The following is a 19,319-nucleotide window of genomic DNA, read 5'->3' on the forward strand; positions in this document are numbered from 1 at the left end:
TTTTCTTTTTTAAATAAACCAATCATGGAGGTGTATATTTAATTATTTATGAGAAGTTTAAACTAAATGCAAAATAATTATTTAGTCCTTAAATCACGCCGTTAACTTTCAAAAATATTTTCATAAATATGTTAATTTTTAATAAAAAGTAATTCTAGATAAATAGAAGAAACCGTGGAGTTTTTTTTTTTTTTTCCGAATAGTTTTAAAACTTGCTTTATCCGTGGGCTGATGCAGGATTACACCAGATCGACTTTGGGACAAGTTTAATAAAAAATAACAAAAATTAAAAATATAGTTCATCATATTAAAAACCTGGTATAACATGTTAAATATTTATTTTTTAATAAAAATAATATAGTTTTATTTTATAAAAAAATAATTAAAAATCAATAATTCAGTCAAAATTCATCATCCTAGTCTTGGATTGAATTGATTACCAGATTAAATTTAAAAATTATAATTTTTTATAGGGACATAAAAAGACAAATTAGATGAATTGGAGCTTTAATGCATGTTTGATATTATGGTATAAAATATTTTTTTAAAAGTGTTTCAATTTAAAATAGATTCAAAATAATATTTTTGAATTCAGTAGATTTAAATCATAAAAACACATTAAAAATATTAATTTAATATTTTTTAAAAAATAAATATATTTTTAAAAAAACAACTAAAAATAAACGTTACCGTATTATTCAATACCTTACTAAGCGGATTAATCAAACAATAAGAGCTGTCCAACCATCAGTAGGTAAGTAGTGAGTTCATAGATGGAGCTAGAAAAGGTTGACATCTCTCAATATCCTATTATTATTTTCTACCATAAAAGTAAATAATTATTCTTATTGGATTTTAAAAAAAAAACATTTGTCTTTTTTTTTTTTTTCTTCCTCTTGAAGCTACGGGTTCGAGAATGCTTTGGATATGTTTGGTTAGGTTTTCCTGCACTGTGGTGTGTATTTCTTGTATTCTTGGCATCAATGTTGAGTTTGCCAAAGTGATGATCATAGAGATTGTGATCTAACGGTGCATATCTCAGGATCAATGGGCTCCGTAGAGGATCTTATATAGAATGTAGGATATTTAAGGGATCGAGCATGAAACATGAGGATTTCCTGGCTTGAATGGTTTGCTTGAAAAGCTAAGTTTTCTTGAGTGGCAAGCAAACAACATTCATTCATCCCCTTGTTCCCGTATTCTCTTTATAGTTATGTTAAGGGTTTATTTATTTTTGAATTTTAAAAATATTTTTATTTTTTTTAATTTTAAATTAATATGTTTTATGTTTTCATGTCATTTTGATATGTTGATGTCAAAAATAAATTTTTTAAAAAATATATATTATTTTAATACATTTCCGAGTAAAAAATACTTTAAAAAAAAAAAAACAATTGTTACACTCTCAAACACCCTTTTAATTTCGATACTTGTTTCAGAGTCTAGTATAAGTTGTTTTTAAAGTATTTTTTTGCTTGAAAATATATTATTTTTTATTTTTTAAAATTTATTTTTAACATCAGTATATAAAACATTCAAAAATATAAAATAAAATCTATTCAAAGCTAAAACACAATTCTAAACACCATAGGCTGCTCAGTTCAACACTCAACAGCTTGGGCGATTATTCAATATTCTAGTCAAGACTTGGTGTCCAAACTTAAGCTTGTGAAGATTGGGAATCAAAGGATAGGTTTTTGAATTTGGTTCGTCATCCACTACCGGTTTCATTTCAAGTTCATTGTAGAGAATAATAAATTTGTATAATAACTTGGAGTAAATCACGTACAGAATAATTAATAATACAATGATTTTCTATATATGATATTATGGGTTATTCTTGAATTAATCTTCTGGTTTTGAAAATTGAAACATGTGGGTTTAAAATCTTATTGATCTTCTGTGGTATAATTAAAGTTCAATGATTTCTTTTATAATTATGATTTTAAGTTCCGTAGTTATACTTGTTGGATTAAACTTACTGTATTTCCTGAATTCCCTTTCATTGTATATTCCAGCATTCCCTTTCATTCCCGTAGAATTTATTTATTTTTATATTTTAAAAATATTTAAAAGTTTTTTATTTTTTTACTTCAAATTAATATTTTTTTTATATTTTTAAATCATTTTGATATGTTAATATCAAAAATATATATTTTTTTAAAATACTATTTAATATATTTCCAAACAAAAAATAACAACTATTATACTTCCAAACAAGTTTTGATACTTGTTTTAGAGTCTAGTATAAATTGTTTTTTAAAGTGTTTTTTGCTTAGAAAAATATTATTTTTTTATTTTTTAAAATTTATTTTTAATATCAACATACCTAAAATAATCCAAAAATAAATAAATAATCTATTCAACGCTCGGAAAAAATATTTAATCTTTTTCAAAAACACAACCAATCCTAAACACCACATAGGCTGTTCAGTGCAGTTCAGCAGCCGACAGCTTGGGCAATTATTCAATATTCTAGTCAAGACTTGGTGTCCAAACATAACCTTGTGAAAGATTGGGAGTCAAAAGATAAGTTTTTGAATTTGGTCATCATCCACTACCCGTTTCATATCAAGTTCATTGTAGAGAATAATAAATTTGTATAATAACTTGGAGTAAATCATGTATATAATAATTGTTAGAGAATAATATAAAATTATATTCTAGGATCTTCTCTAATAGTTTAAGTTATTAAGTTAAAATAATTTTTTATATGATATCGGAGTCTTAATGATCAAGCGATCATAAGTTTGAATATTATTATCTCTATTTATTTAATAAAAATCAAGCACAAGATAACATGGATATGTACACGTTTTAAGGTCAAATGACTTTCATTTGAGGGAATGTGTTAGAGAATAATATAAAATCATATCCTGATACCTTATCTAACAGTTTAAGATATAGAATAACTTTGACATAATATCTATTATGTGTTATTCCTGAAAATGAAAAGCATCGTCTGTGGTATAATTAAAGTTCAATGATTTCTTTTTTATTTATGATTTTAAGTTCCATAGTTATACTTGTTGGATTAAACTTACAGTTCCCGAATTCGCTTTCGATGTATATTCCAACATTTCACAGATTTAACATAAATTTAGCTTCAATTCAATATCAAAGGCTAGAGGATGTAGATACAGTTTACTACATGATATGTTATAGCTACACAGTTTCAATGAATTTTCCTGAAAACCCAAATCATTGGGCAATTAATCCTCCTAATTAAATTAGTGAATGATTAACTATTAATTTAGCCCCATTTTCTAAGGTTGGATTTTTTATCCTCATTGATAAAGGTGGATAATTCTTTTTATTTTCTTGGCACTTGAAAAAAAAAAAGTAGTCTATATTAAAGCCAATCTAGAATAATATATTCTTTATAAAAGGTTTTAATATCATCTATATTTTTATTTTAAAAACATTAAAGAAAGAAAAAATATTGTTTTTATTGTCCCATTATTTTTTTTAAATCAACACTATTCATAAAAGAAATTGGTAGAATAACATAGTTTAAGAAAATTTAACAAATAATATATAGAGTTTGATATATATCACATTTTTCATCTATGATAATTTTATATATTATGTTTTGAAACCATGACACACATCAAACTATTTTATTTCACATTATCTAAAGTTATACATGACAAGACATTTAGATTTTATTAAGAAAAATATAAAAAAGGATATGATAAACAAGAATGTTTCAATTTAATTTTACGTACCTTCCAAGGAAAGAAATACAAATGGGATTGTGTGAGTTGAAGCAAGATTTATAAGAACAGTGAAGATGTATAAATATATACGCAGAGAGGTTAAAGCATGCAGTGAGAATTTATTTATTTTTTTTATTTGAGAAAATCTCACCCTCTATAAAGCACATTTTATAGGTATAGGTGAGTGACTAAAATTTTGACTGTCCCAGACTCTTATCAAAAATACACACTTTAACTCGAGCTCAAAATCTACTGTAAAAATTTTAAATTCTTTACCATTTCGTTACGTTACCTATCTTGAGAATCAATAATAATAGTGAACAATTTGCAACTCAATTAGGCGACGAAGCACAGGATTAAAAATTCACCACGATCATATTCACCCATAATGAGTTACATGATATATATATTTTTTAACAGTTTTTAATGTACAAATACACTATCTCACACACAATAAACAACATTAATGAGAATGTTTGGGAACGCATTCTATAAAAAAATTTTTTTTTATTAAAATTAATTTTTTTAAATGTTTTGAATCGTTTTGATATACTGATTTTAAAAATAATTTTTAAAAAATAAAAAATATATTATTTTGATATATTTTAATATAAAAAAACATTTTAAAAAATAATTATAATGAAAAAGAAATACATCTTTCACTCAGAATATTTTCCAGGGATCTTCATCAATATATACAAGGGTTTAAGCTTAAGATTGTGTCATGATTGTGCCTCAGGAAGTAAAGATGTGACTTTAAATTATGAAATAATATAAATTATATAATTTAAAATTTTTAATAAGTTATTTTTTAATATGATATTAGAATTTAAATAGTTATTAGTTTGAATTTTATCACATTCATTCTCTCTTTTAATTAAAAACACAAGGTAGTATAGATTCGTGTAAATTTCAAACTTGAAAAGTGAAAAGTCAAATGGTCACGAGTTTAGATTTTACCACTTTCAATCTAATTAATAAAAACTAAACATAAAATAGTATAACTATATATAAGTTTTAAGTCTAAAAATTTTTTATTTAATAAAATACTTTAAAAATAATATAAATTATATTTTAAGATTTGAGGTAACCGTTTAAGTTTTTAAATAAAATAATTTTGTACACAATTAAACTAATATAGGATATGAACTCAACTTTAAATTGAAAGAGTTTTGTTAGAACACCTTGTTGTTTGGACTGCATTACAGGGATAATATAAATTTAATTATTCATACATAATCAATTATTTAGTATTTGTTTATATTATTATAATCTTGTTAGTGTGTTATCATGGTAATTAGATTTGTGTGTATTTGAAAAAAATACTAATAGAACATTTACCTATCAAATTAATTTTCATGGAATTTAATTTTTTTTCCAACTTGTTATCAATCTTTAAAGTTTCTTTTATTGGTTGAACTTGAATTTAGAAAAACCCATATCCTAAAACTAAAATAAAAAGGTTATAATTTGTTTTAAGAAAACCATATAGTGTATTTAATTTTCTCGATCCATATCAAGTTTAAATTTTGAATTATTTTTTAAAAAATATTTTTTGTATCATTTTATATTATGATTTATTAAGAAAAGTGGCTTAATTAATAAAAATGAAAATCAAATAACGTAGAAATTAACTCCTATATAATGATAAATTGTTAAACAACTTGAAGTGCATGATATGAGTTGATCTATCATACAAAATAGATTTCTGAACTTTTCTATTTTTACATCTTACCAAAAAGTATTCACTATAATCTTAAGCTAAAGTTTATGGTATGATTTTTCAAACGGTTAAAGAAAAAAGAATTTGTAACAAAATTGTGTTAAAAATAATGATTCTAAGTATTTAGTTGGGAAATTCTCATAATATTTTTCTTCATTCAACTTGGTATCAATAATTTGATTTTTTTTTTTTTTGATATGCCTACATGACAAGATGGACCTCTTACATATATATAATTTGTTTTAGTAGATGTCAAGACATTATTAGTTAAAACTTAAATATATTAATACATCGGCAATCTAAATACTATTACACCACTTTGAATGCATCCATTTTGAGAATCTTATATGAAAAAAAAAAGAGAATAGAAAATTATATGCTTGACATATATTAAAAAATAAAAATAAATGAGATGTTCACTTTCGACACATTCAAGAAAAATATTATAGTTTTACCATGTAAAATGGATCCGTTAGTGCAATGAATTACATGATATGCAACTAATAATTATTTTATTGACAAATTAAAAAAAAAAACATACAAATATTGAGAATGGTATTTATGGAATTAATTGCACCACTAAAAAATTAGAAAAATATTACACCCATGACAAGAAAAAATATTAATAAAGTAAATAAACTAATTTACACATGTTAAAAATTTAATTAAAACCTTGAAGATGAACTCCATGTTAGAGAATAATATAAATCATATCCTGAGACCTCACCTAATAGCTTAAGCTTTTAGGTTGCAATAGTTCTTTGACATGGTATCAGAGCCTTATAACCAAGCGGTCACGAGTTCGAATCTCACAATCCCTATTTATTTGATAAAAATTAAGCACAAGGTAATGTAGGCTTGTGCAAGTTTCAAGACCAAAGGGCTTTTGCTTGAAGGGGTGTGTTAGAGAATAATATAAATCATATCCTAGGACCTCACCTAACATCTTAAACTTTTAGGTTGAAATGGTTATTTGACACTCTATAGAATTAATTACATCATTAAAAACAATTTATAAAAATACATCACACTTACAATAAGAACAAGAACAACAACAAAAATTCATATGATGGTCATTGGAGGCTTACATTGTCGTTAACTTCAGGGCCCGTGGGATTAGTCGAGGTACGTGCAAGCTGGCCCGGACACCCACGTTAAACTAAAAAAAAAAAGAACAACAACAAAAATAATTATAAAAATATAATATCTAACAAAACAAAAATTAACATGTTAATACAAAAAATCATTCTGGTCCATGTCGTGGTAGGCTGGGGTGGTGGCCAATCGAAGGCTTGATGTTGGAGAAACGTCTTCTTCACCGTGAAGGAAAACTCGTGGGAAGACACATTTCCGTTAAAACTTAAACATAAAAATAAAATAAATTTATTAAACATAATAATATTGCGTTATATCACCCTGGACTTGTGCTAACATTTTTATTTTATTTTTATTTTTTGTTAACAGGGCAACAAAACTACAAGTAACTCGATTTGCCTCGCCTCAAATGGAAAAACATAATAATATTTGTGTTCGGGCCCTTAATTTTGGTTAAAATATTTTACATGAAAATATTTTTCTGATTTTATTATATTTTTATCGATACTCAGAATAAACATAGCACGGGATACGTCTGAGTAATTGACCAAGAGGGAATTGACAAGTGGCCTGTTAGTAAGTTGACAGGTGACATGTCGTATATAATTAAGGCATGAGGGATGGCCGATTTTACTCCCACAAGCATGGTTGATATTGAAACGACAGGCACTCGATATTAATTACCGGTAAAATAATGTTTGGAAACACGATTTGTGTTAGGATTGAGTAAAAAAATAAAAAAATTAATTAAATTGAGAAAATAAGAAAATAAAAAATAAAAAAACCAAATCGAAAAAAAAAAAAAGATTAAACCGATTAAAATTTAAAAAAAAATGGTCGGTTTGGTTCGGTTTCAGTTTTACAAGTAAAAAACCGAACCAAACTGGAAAAACCAAGCTAAACTGGAAAAAACTGAGTCAAACCGAAAAAACCAGAGCCAAAACTTGAAAAACCAAGTCAAATAAGTTTCAACCAGTTTTTTCCTTAAAAAATCAAAAGTGATCAGTTTGACCCGGTTTCAATTCGTTTTTTTTTTTTTTTTTTTAAGATTTTAGTTTGGTTATTTTTTTTTTATAAAAACCAAATCGAACCGAAAATAATTATCATGGTTTGCGTTTCTAAAATTTAGGATTGAGAATTAAAAAAAAATAAAACATATACGAAAATACTTAGATTGGAAATAGGAAAATAAAAATACGATCACATTTAGGAGATTTATATTTAAATGGATATGTGTTGACAAAAATAGCCATTCAATTATTATCAATCTAAATCGATATTTTTCACCTCATTAAATATCATCCACCTTGTATTTTTGCCTATGGACAAAGATTATGCTCGTTACCTTCCAAGCTAATTTTGAAGTGTTGTATTTATGTAGCTTTCTAATTAATTACTATACTTATTAATGTCAAATTCAAAATTTATGTGATAAATGTTTAAACATTTTAAACGGCTTGACGACAATAATTTTTAAGGACATACACGAAGTAAAACCATTAATCAACCCTCGATGTCTTTTACTTATATATATATATATATATATATATATATATATATATATATATAAATTCATGTATGGGAGATTGAGTCCACTTTCTATACAGCTGCCATGAATTCGTTAAAAGGGAAGAAAATAATGTCCGGAGCGGTTCAATCTCGCTTTTTGAAAATTTTTATTTTTTTAAATTAATTTTTTAAATATTTTTGGATGTTATGATAGATTAATGCTAAAAATTAATTTTAAAAAATATTTTTAATATATTTTTTATCGTTATTTCAAACCATCCAAAAACAACAACTGCCTAATAAAATTAAATATGAAAGTCCATATTATAAAATGTACTTGCTTGGTCTTAGCCCCCAGCTGATCCTCCATCCACACAAGCTCAAAGTCCATATTGGTAGCCCACATATAAAACAGACAGTAAACTTTGAACGCGTCTAATTATAAAATACGTAAAGAGAATAATAATTGTTTTTTAAAATATTTTTATTTGAAAATATATTAAAATAATTTATTTTTTAAAATTTTTTTAAAAATAATCTCAAAAAATTAAAAATATTTAATTTTAAAAAAATAAAATAAAAATTTAATTATCTTTAAATATTTTAAAATTCAAAAAGAAATACTAAAACCAGACTTGATCAATAAAGAGATGCTAGCTGTAACTAAGCATTGGTAGTCGTCGATGGACAATGGGTTGAAGACAAATTACGTTGGGGGTGGGTTGGTCGAAACAACCGAGTCTCTTTGGAGAAATTCAGTTTGACAACGGCGAGATGATGGTGATGGTGACGGGGGTGACGGCGGAGGTGACGGCAGTAAATATTTGATTATTGGCACGGCAGAACACATCCTCAAGGGCTAATAAAATTACATTAGGATATCAATTTTTTATTGGAGACAACTTTATTCTTCGTACTCATAAATTTGATTGCATCAGCAAGCTTTTGGCAAATATTTTAATGCTGAAGGATGCTCGATTGTATAAAAGATTGAACAAAATTTCTTTTTTGGAACGTGGAAGCCATCTTGATTGAAGGTGACTTAAAGGCGGCTTTTCTTCACCCTGTAAAGCATAGACTTCTTGGCTTCTTGCCCTGTGGTCACATTTGGGAATGCCAAGAAATTAGCTGGATCACTTGCCAGCATTATTAACATCACATTATTTCACTTCCTATCATATTATTAAATCCGGCATATTCTGTACCTGATTTAAGGTTTGAATTACAAAATGGGTTAAGGTAATTTAAATTTCGTTTCAATTTAAAAATAAAATAAAATGATGTACTTTTAATTTATTTTAAAAAATCAAAATAAATTTTAATCAGATTAATTGAGTCATGATTTAACTTATTGAATTAATTGAATTTTAACATATTATTAAGTTGATTTATTAGGTTAAGTTTAATATTACCGATTCCTCCTAATAAAACAGAAAAATGATTAATTTAATATGAAAAATTAAACCCTTTTTATTAAGTAAGTATTTTAAATAGAAAACGTTAGCTCCCGAATTATAAATGGCGGGAAAAGTTAAAAAGTCATTTTTTTTGTTTTTTGAACAGATGCTAAACCACTAGAGCAAATGGATTTTTGAAGATCCTATTCAAATTATAATTTTGGTGAATTATATATAAAAATGAAAATAGCAACAATTAATAAATTTTTGAAATTTAGGTGTCTAAAATAATTATTTTCCTATACAAATTGATATATAATAATAATATAAGGAATAATAAAAAATTAATCCACCAGCGCATGTAAATTACTGTAAGTACCTAGGCAATATCTTTATTTCAAAATCTAGCCTTGACCCCCCTGTCTTAGTTCTTACACAAAAACGGTTACTTTTCCCAAACACGAAGACACACCGACAAATCCACCTCTGACGCCTAACGCCAGACCCTCTCTGACATACCCCCGCGATCCGATGCGCTTTCCTTGCCACCTCATAGCTCTCCGCACGTGCCGCACCTCTCCGCACGTGCCAGCCAATATTCCCTCGCACGTGCCAGTTGCCAACCCCCACCCTCGCCTTCACTCTTCCACAGATTCCTCCAAAGCTACAGTAAGCCAAAGGAACCAATAAATCGATTGATCAACAGAATCCCTCCCTCAGCTTCACATTTCTTTTTGGTTCGATTTCTCAAAAATCGCTTCTCCTTCATGTTAACCTGACTCTTAGATCTAAATCTTTCATTTCGTAGTTGACGCCTCCACCACCATCATCAGCAGAAGCGTCAATCAATGGAGTCGATACTGGCACGTGCGTTAGAGTACACGCTCAAGTACTGGCTCAAATCTTTCTCTAGAGATCAGTTTAAGCTTCATGGAAGGACCGTACAACTTTCCAATTTAGGTAACTTCTTAATCGTATTAATTCTGGGAAGTTTAGTGTTTTTTTATTTATTTAGAGAGCAATCGCTAGCTGTTATGCTTCCATTTTTTTAGCAAGATTAAATCTGGAATTACAAGTTTTTAGTCTGGTGAAGACTTCAAGAGATAAATTTTTGAATTTGATTTTTTTTTTTTTAATTTCATTTGGTTAGAATTAAATGGAGACGCTTTGCACGCGAGTATGGGATTGCCGCCGGCGCTGAATGTAACAAAGGCGAAAGTAGGCAAATTCGAGATAATTGTAAGTAATTTTTCTTACTTGTTAATCTAATTAAATTTTGTGATTATTTTTTGATTAGCAGTTAATCTTAGTGGTTAAAAGAATTGAAAATGTTAATTTCTATGGGCTTAACTACATTTCGCTCCTCCCCCCCTTTTTATCTCAGCTTCCGTATGTAAGTAATGTACAAGTAGAACCGATTGTAATCCAGATTGATAAGCTGGATTTGGTTTTAGAGGAGAATAGTGAATCAGATGCAAGCAGCGGTCCGAACAGGTAGTGTGATTTTCTGCGCGTTTAATTTATGAAGTGATGGTAATGCTGTTGGTTCGAAGTTAAAGATTGTTTTCATTTGCTTTTCAATTTTGCAGTGTGCATTCGTCTAGCAGTTCTAGCAAAGGTAGCGGATATGGATTTGCTGATAAGGTTAGGGGCGACATCTTGGGTTGAATTGCATTTTATTCGACCACGGCCTGTATTTTGGAAATCTAATTTTTCTCCAAGCCCTAGTTAGCCCTTAATTTTCTATATGAAAAGCCTGTTAATGGTTAGTATGTAGTGAAATTGAAAAAGGATGTGCAAAAGAGTCTTTGTGGTTTGAAGGAGTGAGAGGAGATATATTGTGGAAACTAATCTCTTAAATACAAGACTGTTTTGAAGCTGAAACTTTTCTTGGGTGAATTCAACTATGAAATAACCTAGTAAGGCAGCTAATGAACAAGATATGTTTAAATCATGCCAAAGAAAGGGGTATGAAGAAAGTGAGTTGGTATATACTAATTCCTTAACTTCAAACCAGTGTTTCCTGTATCAGAGCGTGCACACTCAGACAGTCTTTCCTTCTGGTAAAAAAATGTTTTATGTGTAGTTAAAATGAAGGATTAGTAAAAAAGGAGCAATACCAACTTCCTTGATAAACATGGACTTTTGAAGTATATTGTAGTAACTGACTCAAATTCCAACATGTAAAAGAACATATTGGATTGATCTAGCTGCCTTCAATTATTTTGAATCTGACAATTAATGAATTCAGTTTTAATTTGACATGACCAGTACAAGTCATGTATCTCTTGCTCTGCCAATACTTTCTGAGTTGTATGCACACATGTAATTTGTATTGCTATCAACCATATTTCAGAATCTATGTCTATGAGTTTGGGTGAAAGTGGCTATGCACCATGACAACCCAACAATTTTTCATCTATTTGTATTGTAGTTAATTCCTCGCAAAAGCCGTGTAGAAATTTGGATTCAACAGTTTACTTTTATCATTACCAGATCGCGGATGGAATGACCATCCAGGTTTCCACTGTTAATCTTCTACTTGAAACACGTGGGGGTGCTCAACATGGGGGAGGGGCTACTTGGTAAGTTGTTGGCTTCTCCCACTTTATACAGACATTTGGGAATTAACTTTTCTGTTTGTGTACATGTACTGCTTTTCTCTTTGTTCATAACTGCTGTAAGCCTTACACCGTATTCAATGTAAAATACTAGCTGTTTATTGATGTTTACATAGGGATCAGGTTTTTGTTTGAATTAACCTTAGCAGAACGCTTGATAATTTACCGAAACCTAAAATGATACAGTATGTTGTTCCTTTTGTTTAAAAAACTTTGATGGATACTTATCTATATCTTGTCCATCTCCAGGGCTTCACCACTGGCATCAATTACTATACGCAACCTTTTATTATATACAACAAATGAAAACTGGCAGGTAATTTTGCCTTAGCCTCTTAGCTTCAAACTTTGACCACTTTCTTTAGTTGCACCCTTATTGTGGTTTGGCATATATTACAGGTAGTAAACCTAAAGGAAGCACGCGACTTCTCCAATAACAAAAAGTTCATATATGTATTCAAGGTAATATACAAACTTTTGACAATACAGAGATGCACATCATTTTGTTATTGTGTATCTCAAGGGCTTTTCTACTGTTTGTGTCGGGGTGGGGTCTGTAATGTGCCTTATTTACTTTTATAGTGTGGGAGGTAGGACCGTAGGAGATATATGTGTCTTCTGCTTGCTGTATACGAAGCATCTGATCAATGATGAATTCTTTCCTTGATAGAAACTTGAATGGGAATCTTTGTCTATTGATCTCCTGCCTCATCCTGATATGTTCGCCGATGCCAGTTTAGCATGTGCTCAGGAGGGAGCCTCCCGGAGAGATGATGATGGGGCAAAGCGAGTTTTCTTTGGTGGAGAACGTTTTCTGGAAGGAATATCTGGAGAGGCCTATGTAATGTGAATCATAAGTTTTTAAGTAACTTTTTATGAGTTCTTTGCTCTAGATAGTAGGGCATTGTTATTGAGCATTTTCCAGTTTCACCTGTGCTTGTGCAGTGACTGGTCAAATATATTTCCTAACTTCTTAATTTTTACCAGATCACAATGCAGAGAACTGAACAAAACAGTCCACTCGGGCTTGAGGTTCAATTACACATTCCAGAAGCCATCTGTCCTGCATTGAGTGAACCAGGTATATTTTAAATGTTTACCACCCATCCATTTCTTATATACAGAATAAATGCTTCAAGTTGGTAACATAGTACTGTGTGAGCAGGACTACGTGCTCTTCTCCGCTTCATGACAGGGTTATATGTTTGTCTTAATAGAGGAGATGTGGATCTACAGTCTCAGCAGGTTTTTAGTTGTCCCTTTTTTTGCTCCATTCCCTAGCATTTTAAAGGTTAACATAACATAGATGAGTTAAAACTAAGTGCTTTATTTTCCTCTCTGAATCCCTGCAGCGATCTACAGAAGCAGCAGGGCGTTCTCTAGTCTCAATTGTTGTGGACCACATATTTCTCTGCATCAAAGATGCTGGTTTGTGTTCTTTTCTTTTTTGCTAGTGTTAATATTTAGTTGTGTTCTTCTATAAAAAATCAAGTAGCAAATTTTTACATTTTGTTCTTAAAATATGTCTGAATTGTGAATTTGATTTTCTTTTGCATTGTCCGGGTACAATACATGACATTTTCTTTCTTAAGTAAAGTAGCGTATCTTATGGGTACTTATCTTTTAGCCTTGCATCCACATGTGGGCTCCATTTGTGGCCCAGAGTATGTGTAGAGGAGGGGATATGTAGCCAGAAATACAAGATAGTTCTCTTTCTTAGCTTGTGTTTTCCACCACTAGAAATTTGCTAATGTTTCTAGTTTACTTGCAGAGTTCCAGCTCGAACTTTTGATGCAATCTCTTCTGTTTTCTCGGGTATTATCTCATTCCTTTTTAAAACGTGAACTTTGAAAGAACATTTTGTTCTTTTGTTGGTCCCATTTTCTTGTGAGTATTCATCTATCATGTAGGAACGTAAAACTGTGAGTATACTTAAGAATAACTTAGTTGCAGAGTTCCATGCATATGGTTTTACTCCAATCATAAGTAGTGTTAGGATAGAACTTCAGCCTTCTAGAACTGAGTATTATCTATTTTGCTTCTCAAGTAACCTAAGAATAACTTATATCTGATTGTGCATGAGCATGTGATTTTTAACTCTCAAAACTATCAAATGATGTAGCTGGAAATAAGGTGAGCCTAATATTTTATTTTGAAAGACACTATTCTTTTGAAATTTTGTCTTAAAAAGGCAAAAACTTTAAATAAGACTCTGCTGTGACATGGACTGGAGCTATTCTATTTGACAAGTAATAGTGAGTTCTAATGATATTATTCTATTTGGCATTACCTATTTTAGAAGCTACGAGTCTTAGATTCTTGAGCATTTTGTGTTCTCTGTGCTTCCATGTATTTCTGTTACAAATTTAGCATTCTGAGATCTCATGCTGGGATGGATTTTCCATGCATTGAAATGATTTAGCATTCTGAGATCTCATGCTGGGATGGATTTTCCATGCATGGTGACATGATTTAGCATTCTGAGATCTCATACTGGGATTGATTTTCCAGGCCACAGTTTCTGATGGAAAAATTGCCAGTAATCTGACTAAGGTTATGCTTGGTGGAATGTTCTTGAGGTAAAGTTCATACTCTTCTTTGTCATAGTTTGACACCGGTAAATAACTTGTTAATTCTCATTCAAATAATCTGTTCTTGCTTTGAATAGCACTCTGGTCTGGCCTTTTATTTTGTTGTATGCTGTTGTTCGAAGTATTAGCATTTATGCCGGTGGCATTCCTTTGTTGTGTTTCACTACACATAACAGCATACACATATCATACAAAAAAATCTTACAAACTAGAGATGTGTCATCTCACTTGTACTTGTGATGTCATTTTGGATTAATATCCTGTATAAAAATTGTTTTTATAGACCTTCTCCTTTTCAATTTGACTAGTCAGAGAGTAGTTTCTGTATGATTGGCCATCTTTACATTATGATGCAGTGGTGGAATGGATCACACCCTGACCAGTTGGGATTGAATCTTGGTTTAGTCAATATGATTATCATGGGTTGTCGTTAACAGCCAAGATTTGTACACAAATATATGAATTCTCACACTTGATAGGACATATGAAAATATTGTTACTGACAAGTAATAATCTGATGTGGGATGCCATGAGATTCAGATTTATAGTTGTTGAAGAATGGCCAGTGCAACTAGTTTTTATTTCCTCATGCCCTTTTTCTTTTTTCTAAATTCTTTCGCACGATTAATTTTAGATTAGATAAAAAAATGGCCTTCTTTGGGCAACAAGGACTTGATTTTGAGTTGATTTTATCATTCGTAACTGAGATTTAATGACTTGTAAATTGCTGGAATGTAGGGATACCTTCTCACGTCCTCCTTGCACTTTAGTGCAACCATCCATGCAGGCCATCAAAGAAAATGATGGGCAGATTCCTGACTTTGGTACTATTCAATCAAATGAATGCATTTCTAGTTAGGACTGAAGATAAAGTAATTAAAGTTGATCTTGCCTATTCAATTGTCTTCACAGCAAAGAATTTTTGCCCTCCTATATATCCTCTGGGAGACCACCAGTGGAAGACAAATGTTGGTATTCCTTTGATATGTCTCCACTCTCTTCAGCTCAAGCCCTCTCCAGTCCCACCATGTTTTGCTTCGCAAACAGTTATTGCTTGCCAGCCTCTTATGGTATGCATTGATAATCTCAGTATTTGATGTTTTTCTTCCTTTTATACTCTCTTCTAATAATTGTTTCTCTATTTTGCTTAGATTCACCTTCAGGAAGAATCGTGTTTGAGGATAACTTCCTTCTTAGCTGATGGCATTGCTGTCAATCCTGGGGATATTTTACCTGATTTTTCAGTAAATTCCGTGGTATTTGTTCTCAAGGAATTAGATGTTATTGTTCCATTGGATGTGAGTCATTCACACAATCCAGCTGACAATGGGAACTATACTGTCCACAATGCCTTTGCTGGAGCAAGGCTTCATATTGAAAATTTGTTCTTCTCAGAGTCGCCAAAACTAAAACTCAGACTACTGAACCTTGAGAAAGATCCTGCTTGCTTTTGTCTTTGGGATGGTCAACCAATTGATGCTAGCCAGAAGAAATGGACTACTGGAGCATCGCATCTTACTCTATCTCTGGAAACATCTTCCAGCTTAAATGGGACGCTGAATTTGAATGGGATGACCTCTGGCTTATGGAGATGTGTTGAGCTACAAGATGCTTCTGTGGAGGTTGCCATGATATCAGCTGATGGGGGTCCATTAACAAATGTTCCTCCCCCCGGCGGTACTGTCAGAGTTGGTGTTGCTTGTCAACAATATTTTTCCAACACTTCTGTTGAGCAGTTATTCTTCGTCCTTGATCTTTATGCACACCTTGGCAGAGTTAGTGAAACGATTGCCTCAGTTGGTAAGAATAGGAGACAGAAGATAAATAGGAATGAATCTTCAGGTGTTAGGCTAATGGATAAGGTTCCCTGTGACACTGCAGTAAGCTTAGCAGTGAAGGAACTACGACTTCGATTTTTAGAATCTTCCGCCTCAGATATTGAGGGAATGCCTCTGGTTCAATTTATTGGGGAAGATCTTTTCATAAAAGTTGCTCATAGAACCCTCGGCGGTGCCATTGCCATCTCATCCTCTATATGCTGGCAGAGTGTTGAGGTGGACTGTGTAGAGACCGAGGGAAGCTTGGCATATGAAAATGGCACACAAACAAGTTCTGTTGAAAATGGATGTCTTGTAGCTGCAAATGGTTATCCTCAACTAAGAGCTGTGTTTTGGGTGCATAATGGACACAAATATCAAGCAAACGGTATTACTCGCACAATCCCGTTTCTAGACACAAGCATGGTGCATGTGATTCCATTAAGCGAATTGGATCGAGAGTGCCACAGTTTAAGTGTTTCTGCCTGTATATCTGGTGTTCGCCTGGGTGGAGGAATGAACTATGCTGAAGCTCTTCTCCATCGGTTTGGAGTATTGGGGCCTGATGGTGGTCCAGGTGAGGGGCTTTCTAAAGGATTAGAAAATTTATCGACTGGGCCACTGTCTAAACTTTTTAAAGGGTCGCCTCTTATTGATAATCTAAAAGAAGGTATGTCACAACATTTATAATTGTTTGGTCATTACCATGCAGTACTGCTTAGGTTCTGTTCCAGTTTCTACTGTGTTTGCTTCTATCTTATCTCTTCATCTATTCTACAGATGCAAGTCCAGTAGATGGAAAAGATGGAGTCGTACACCTAGGAATACCTGATGATGTGGATGTGTGCATAGAATTCAAAGACTGGTTATTTGCTCTTGAAGGTGCACAGGAGATGGCAGATAGGTGGTGTTTTTACAATCATGAAGATGTGGGGAGAGAAGAGAGGTGTTGGCACACATCTTTCCAAAGTTTGCTGGTAAAAGCTAAAAGTGGTCCGAAGAAAGAGCGAAATGGAAAAGGAAAACTGAAATATCCCGTGGAATTAGTTACGGTAAGGAACTCGCCCCCCCCCCCCCACGTATCTAATGATAATTTTAGTCTTGCAAAGCTGCAAATAGCTTTACTTATCTAGTGTGGTTTTACTCCTTTGTATAACTTAGTTTACATGCTTGCTAATTCTGTCAGCTTTTACCTATATTATAGAGACTTGCTAGTACTCTGGGTTATCCCTGCATGCTATTGCCTAGACACATATCTGCTGTCATGTAGCTTCATTTTTAGCAGGTCTCTTTTAGAGGATTTATAAGATTTTGGTTAGCGATACTTGGTCCCCAGCTGAGAGTAGTGATTTACTTTTGGCTATTTTGTAAATTTAGGCTTTTGCTTAAATGCAGCACTGCTCACGTCCTAGGTTTAAAAAGCATGTAGGATTGAGGGTTGAGACTCAGATTAAGAAGTGGATGATGTGTCTTATGCTTTCTATGGTTCTTAGATATCTGGGGCTGATTAGGCTGTATGTGTGGATTGGTTTTCAGTTTATGTGGATCTTATTTCTCTACCTTGGTATTTTTTAACACGGTGGGATGGTGCTTGTAGGTTGGGGTGGAAGGCTTGCAGACATTGAAACCACAGGGAAAAAAGGGTGTGTCTATGCCTGCAAATGGGATAAAGGAAGTTGTGGAGACATCTGGAGGAGTAAATCTTGAAGTTTGTATGGTGGCATCGGAGGAAAACATTGATGATGAGATGGCCAATTGGGCCATGGAAAACTTGAAATTTTCTGTCAAGCAACCGGTAATGAAATAGAAACTTTTATAATATTTGATCAGCGGCTCTTACCATAAATGAAACATGACATTTCATACTTCATTCCTTGTAGATTGAGGCTGTTGTGACCAAAGATGAGCTCCAGCACCTTGCTTTGTTGTGCAAGTCTGAAGTTGATGCGATGGGTCGGATAGCTGCTGGTGTCCTGAAGCTACTCAAGCTTGAAGGGTCCATTGGCCAGGCAGCCATAGACCAACTTAGCAACCTTGGTACAGTTTGATTGTTTTTAATGAACTTGTCAATACTGCCACGCACTTTTTTTAAAGTACTGTCCGATAATAAGCTGTGTACCTGAAACAGGTAATGTGTGTAGACTTGCATCATTTTTTTTTCAATCACAACCTAATTGCCCCTATCCTTTTTCATTGAGTTCCACTAGAGGAATTTATGATTAAACTTCCTTGAGTTGAACTTCTCTTCTGTTTGTGGCTTAGATATTTGCTTATTTCATCTTTTTGTGAGGCTTGGAATTTATCAATTTATTATGCTTGCAGGAAGTGAGGGCTTCGACAAGATTTTCACCCCGGACAAGTTCAGAAAGGGTACTAGTCCTGCCAGTACCCCTTTCTCTCCATCACCACATATTATTAATGAAAGCCCCCGAAGAACAACCGTGGAATCAACAGTAGCTTCACTTGAGGAAGCAGTTTTGGACTCACAGGCCAAATTGGCTGCCCTTTTTACTGATTTATCTAGTTCAGAATCCTCCACACAGCATCTTGCTGATATTAAACAACTCGGCCAGAAGCTTGAAAGCATTCAGAGTTTGGTGATGCAATTACGGACCAGAATTTAAACCATCTCCTATTAGTATAGCGATTCTTTCATGTATATATTATAGGTATGGATGCATGGTGAGTATTGCAATGAGGCAAAATGGAAAATTTTTCATTTGTTGTAAAAAATTTTGTATCCTAATAGTTGAAAGTTACCATATAAGTTATGGTTTCAAAGTTTAAATAAACATGTTTTGTGCTTCACTTCACAATCATTTCTGGTGGGTTTTTCTGCCATGACAA

The 19,319-nt window shown here is 31.9% G+C and overlaps 1 protein-coding gene across 3 annotated transcripts; it reads left to right on the plus strand.

The window, feature by feature from the left end:
* Positions 1 to 10,031: 10,031 nt before the first annotated feature.
* LOC118047452 (uncharacterized) lies at positions 10,032 to 19,264 on the plus strand. 3 transcript variants are annotated; one of them, XM_035056747.2, is made up of 20 exons: positions 10,032 to 10,403; positions 10,594 to 10,682; positions 10,828 to 10,937; positions 11,033 to 11,087; positions 11,940 to 12,028; positions 12,314 to 12,380; positions 12,464 to 12,526; positions 12,735 to 12,905; positions 13,052 to 13,145; positions 13,230 to 13,309; positions 13,417 to 13,492; positions 13,836 to 13,879; positions 14,576 to 14,643; positions 15,394 to 15,479; positions 15,568 to 15,725; positions 15,807 to 17,142; positions 17,253 to 17,524; positions 18,070 to 18,267; positions 18,353 to 18,509; positions 18,795 to 19,264. In XM_035056747.2, the coding sequence occupies exons 1-20, from the start codon at positions 10,292 to 10,294 to the stop codon at positions 19,094 to 19,096; spliced, it is 3,627 nt and encodes a 1,208-aa protein (XP_034912638.1). In that variant the 5' UTR covers positions 10,032 to 10,291; the 3' UTR covers positions 19,097 to 19,264. The 3 variants fall into 3 exon arrangements, with proteins under 3 accessions (XP_034912638.1, XP_073268735.1, XP_034912639.1); XM_073412634.1 differs by lacking the exons at positions 10,032 to 10,403; positions 10,594 to 10,682; positions 10,828 to 10,937 and having other exon boundaries at positions 11,061 to 11,087; positions 11,878 to 12,028; XM_035056748.2 differs by lacking the exons at positions 10,032 to 10,403; positions 10,594 to 10,682; positions 10,828 to 10,937; positions 11,033 to 11,087; positions 11,940 to 12,028 and having other exon boundaries at positions 12,322 to 12,380; positions 12,800 to 12,905.
* The last annotated feature ends 55 nt before the right edge of the window (positions 19,265 to 19,319 follow it).

Source organism: Populus alba, chromosome 11 (assembly GCF_005239225.2).
Source record: "Populus alba chromosome 11, ASM523922v2, whole genome shotgun sequence".
Lineage (NCBI taxonomy): Eukaryota > Viridiplantae > Streptophyta > Magnoliopsida > Malpighiales > Salicaceae > Populus > Populus alba.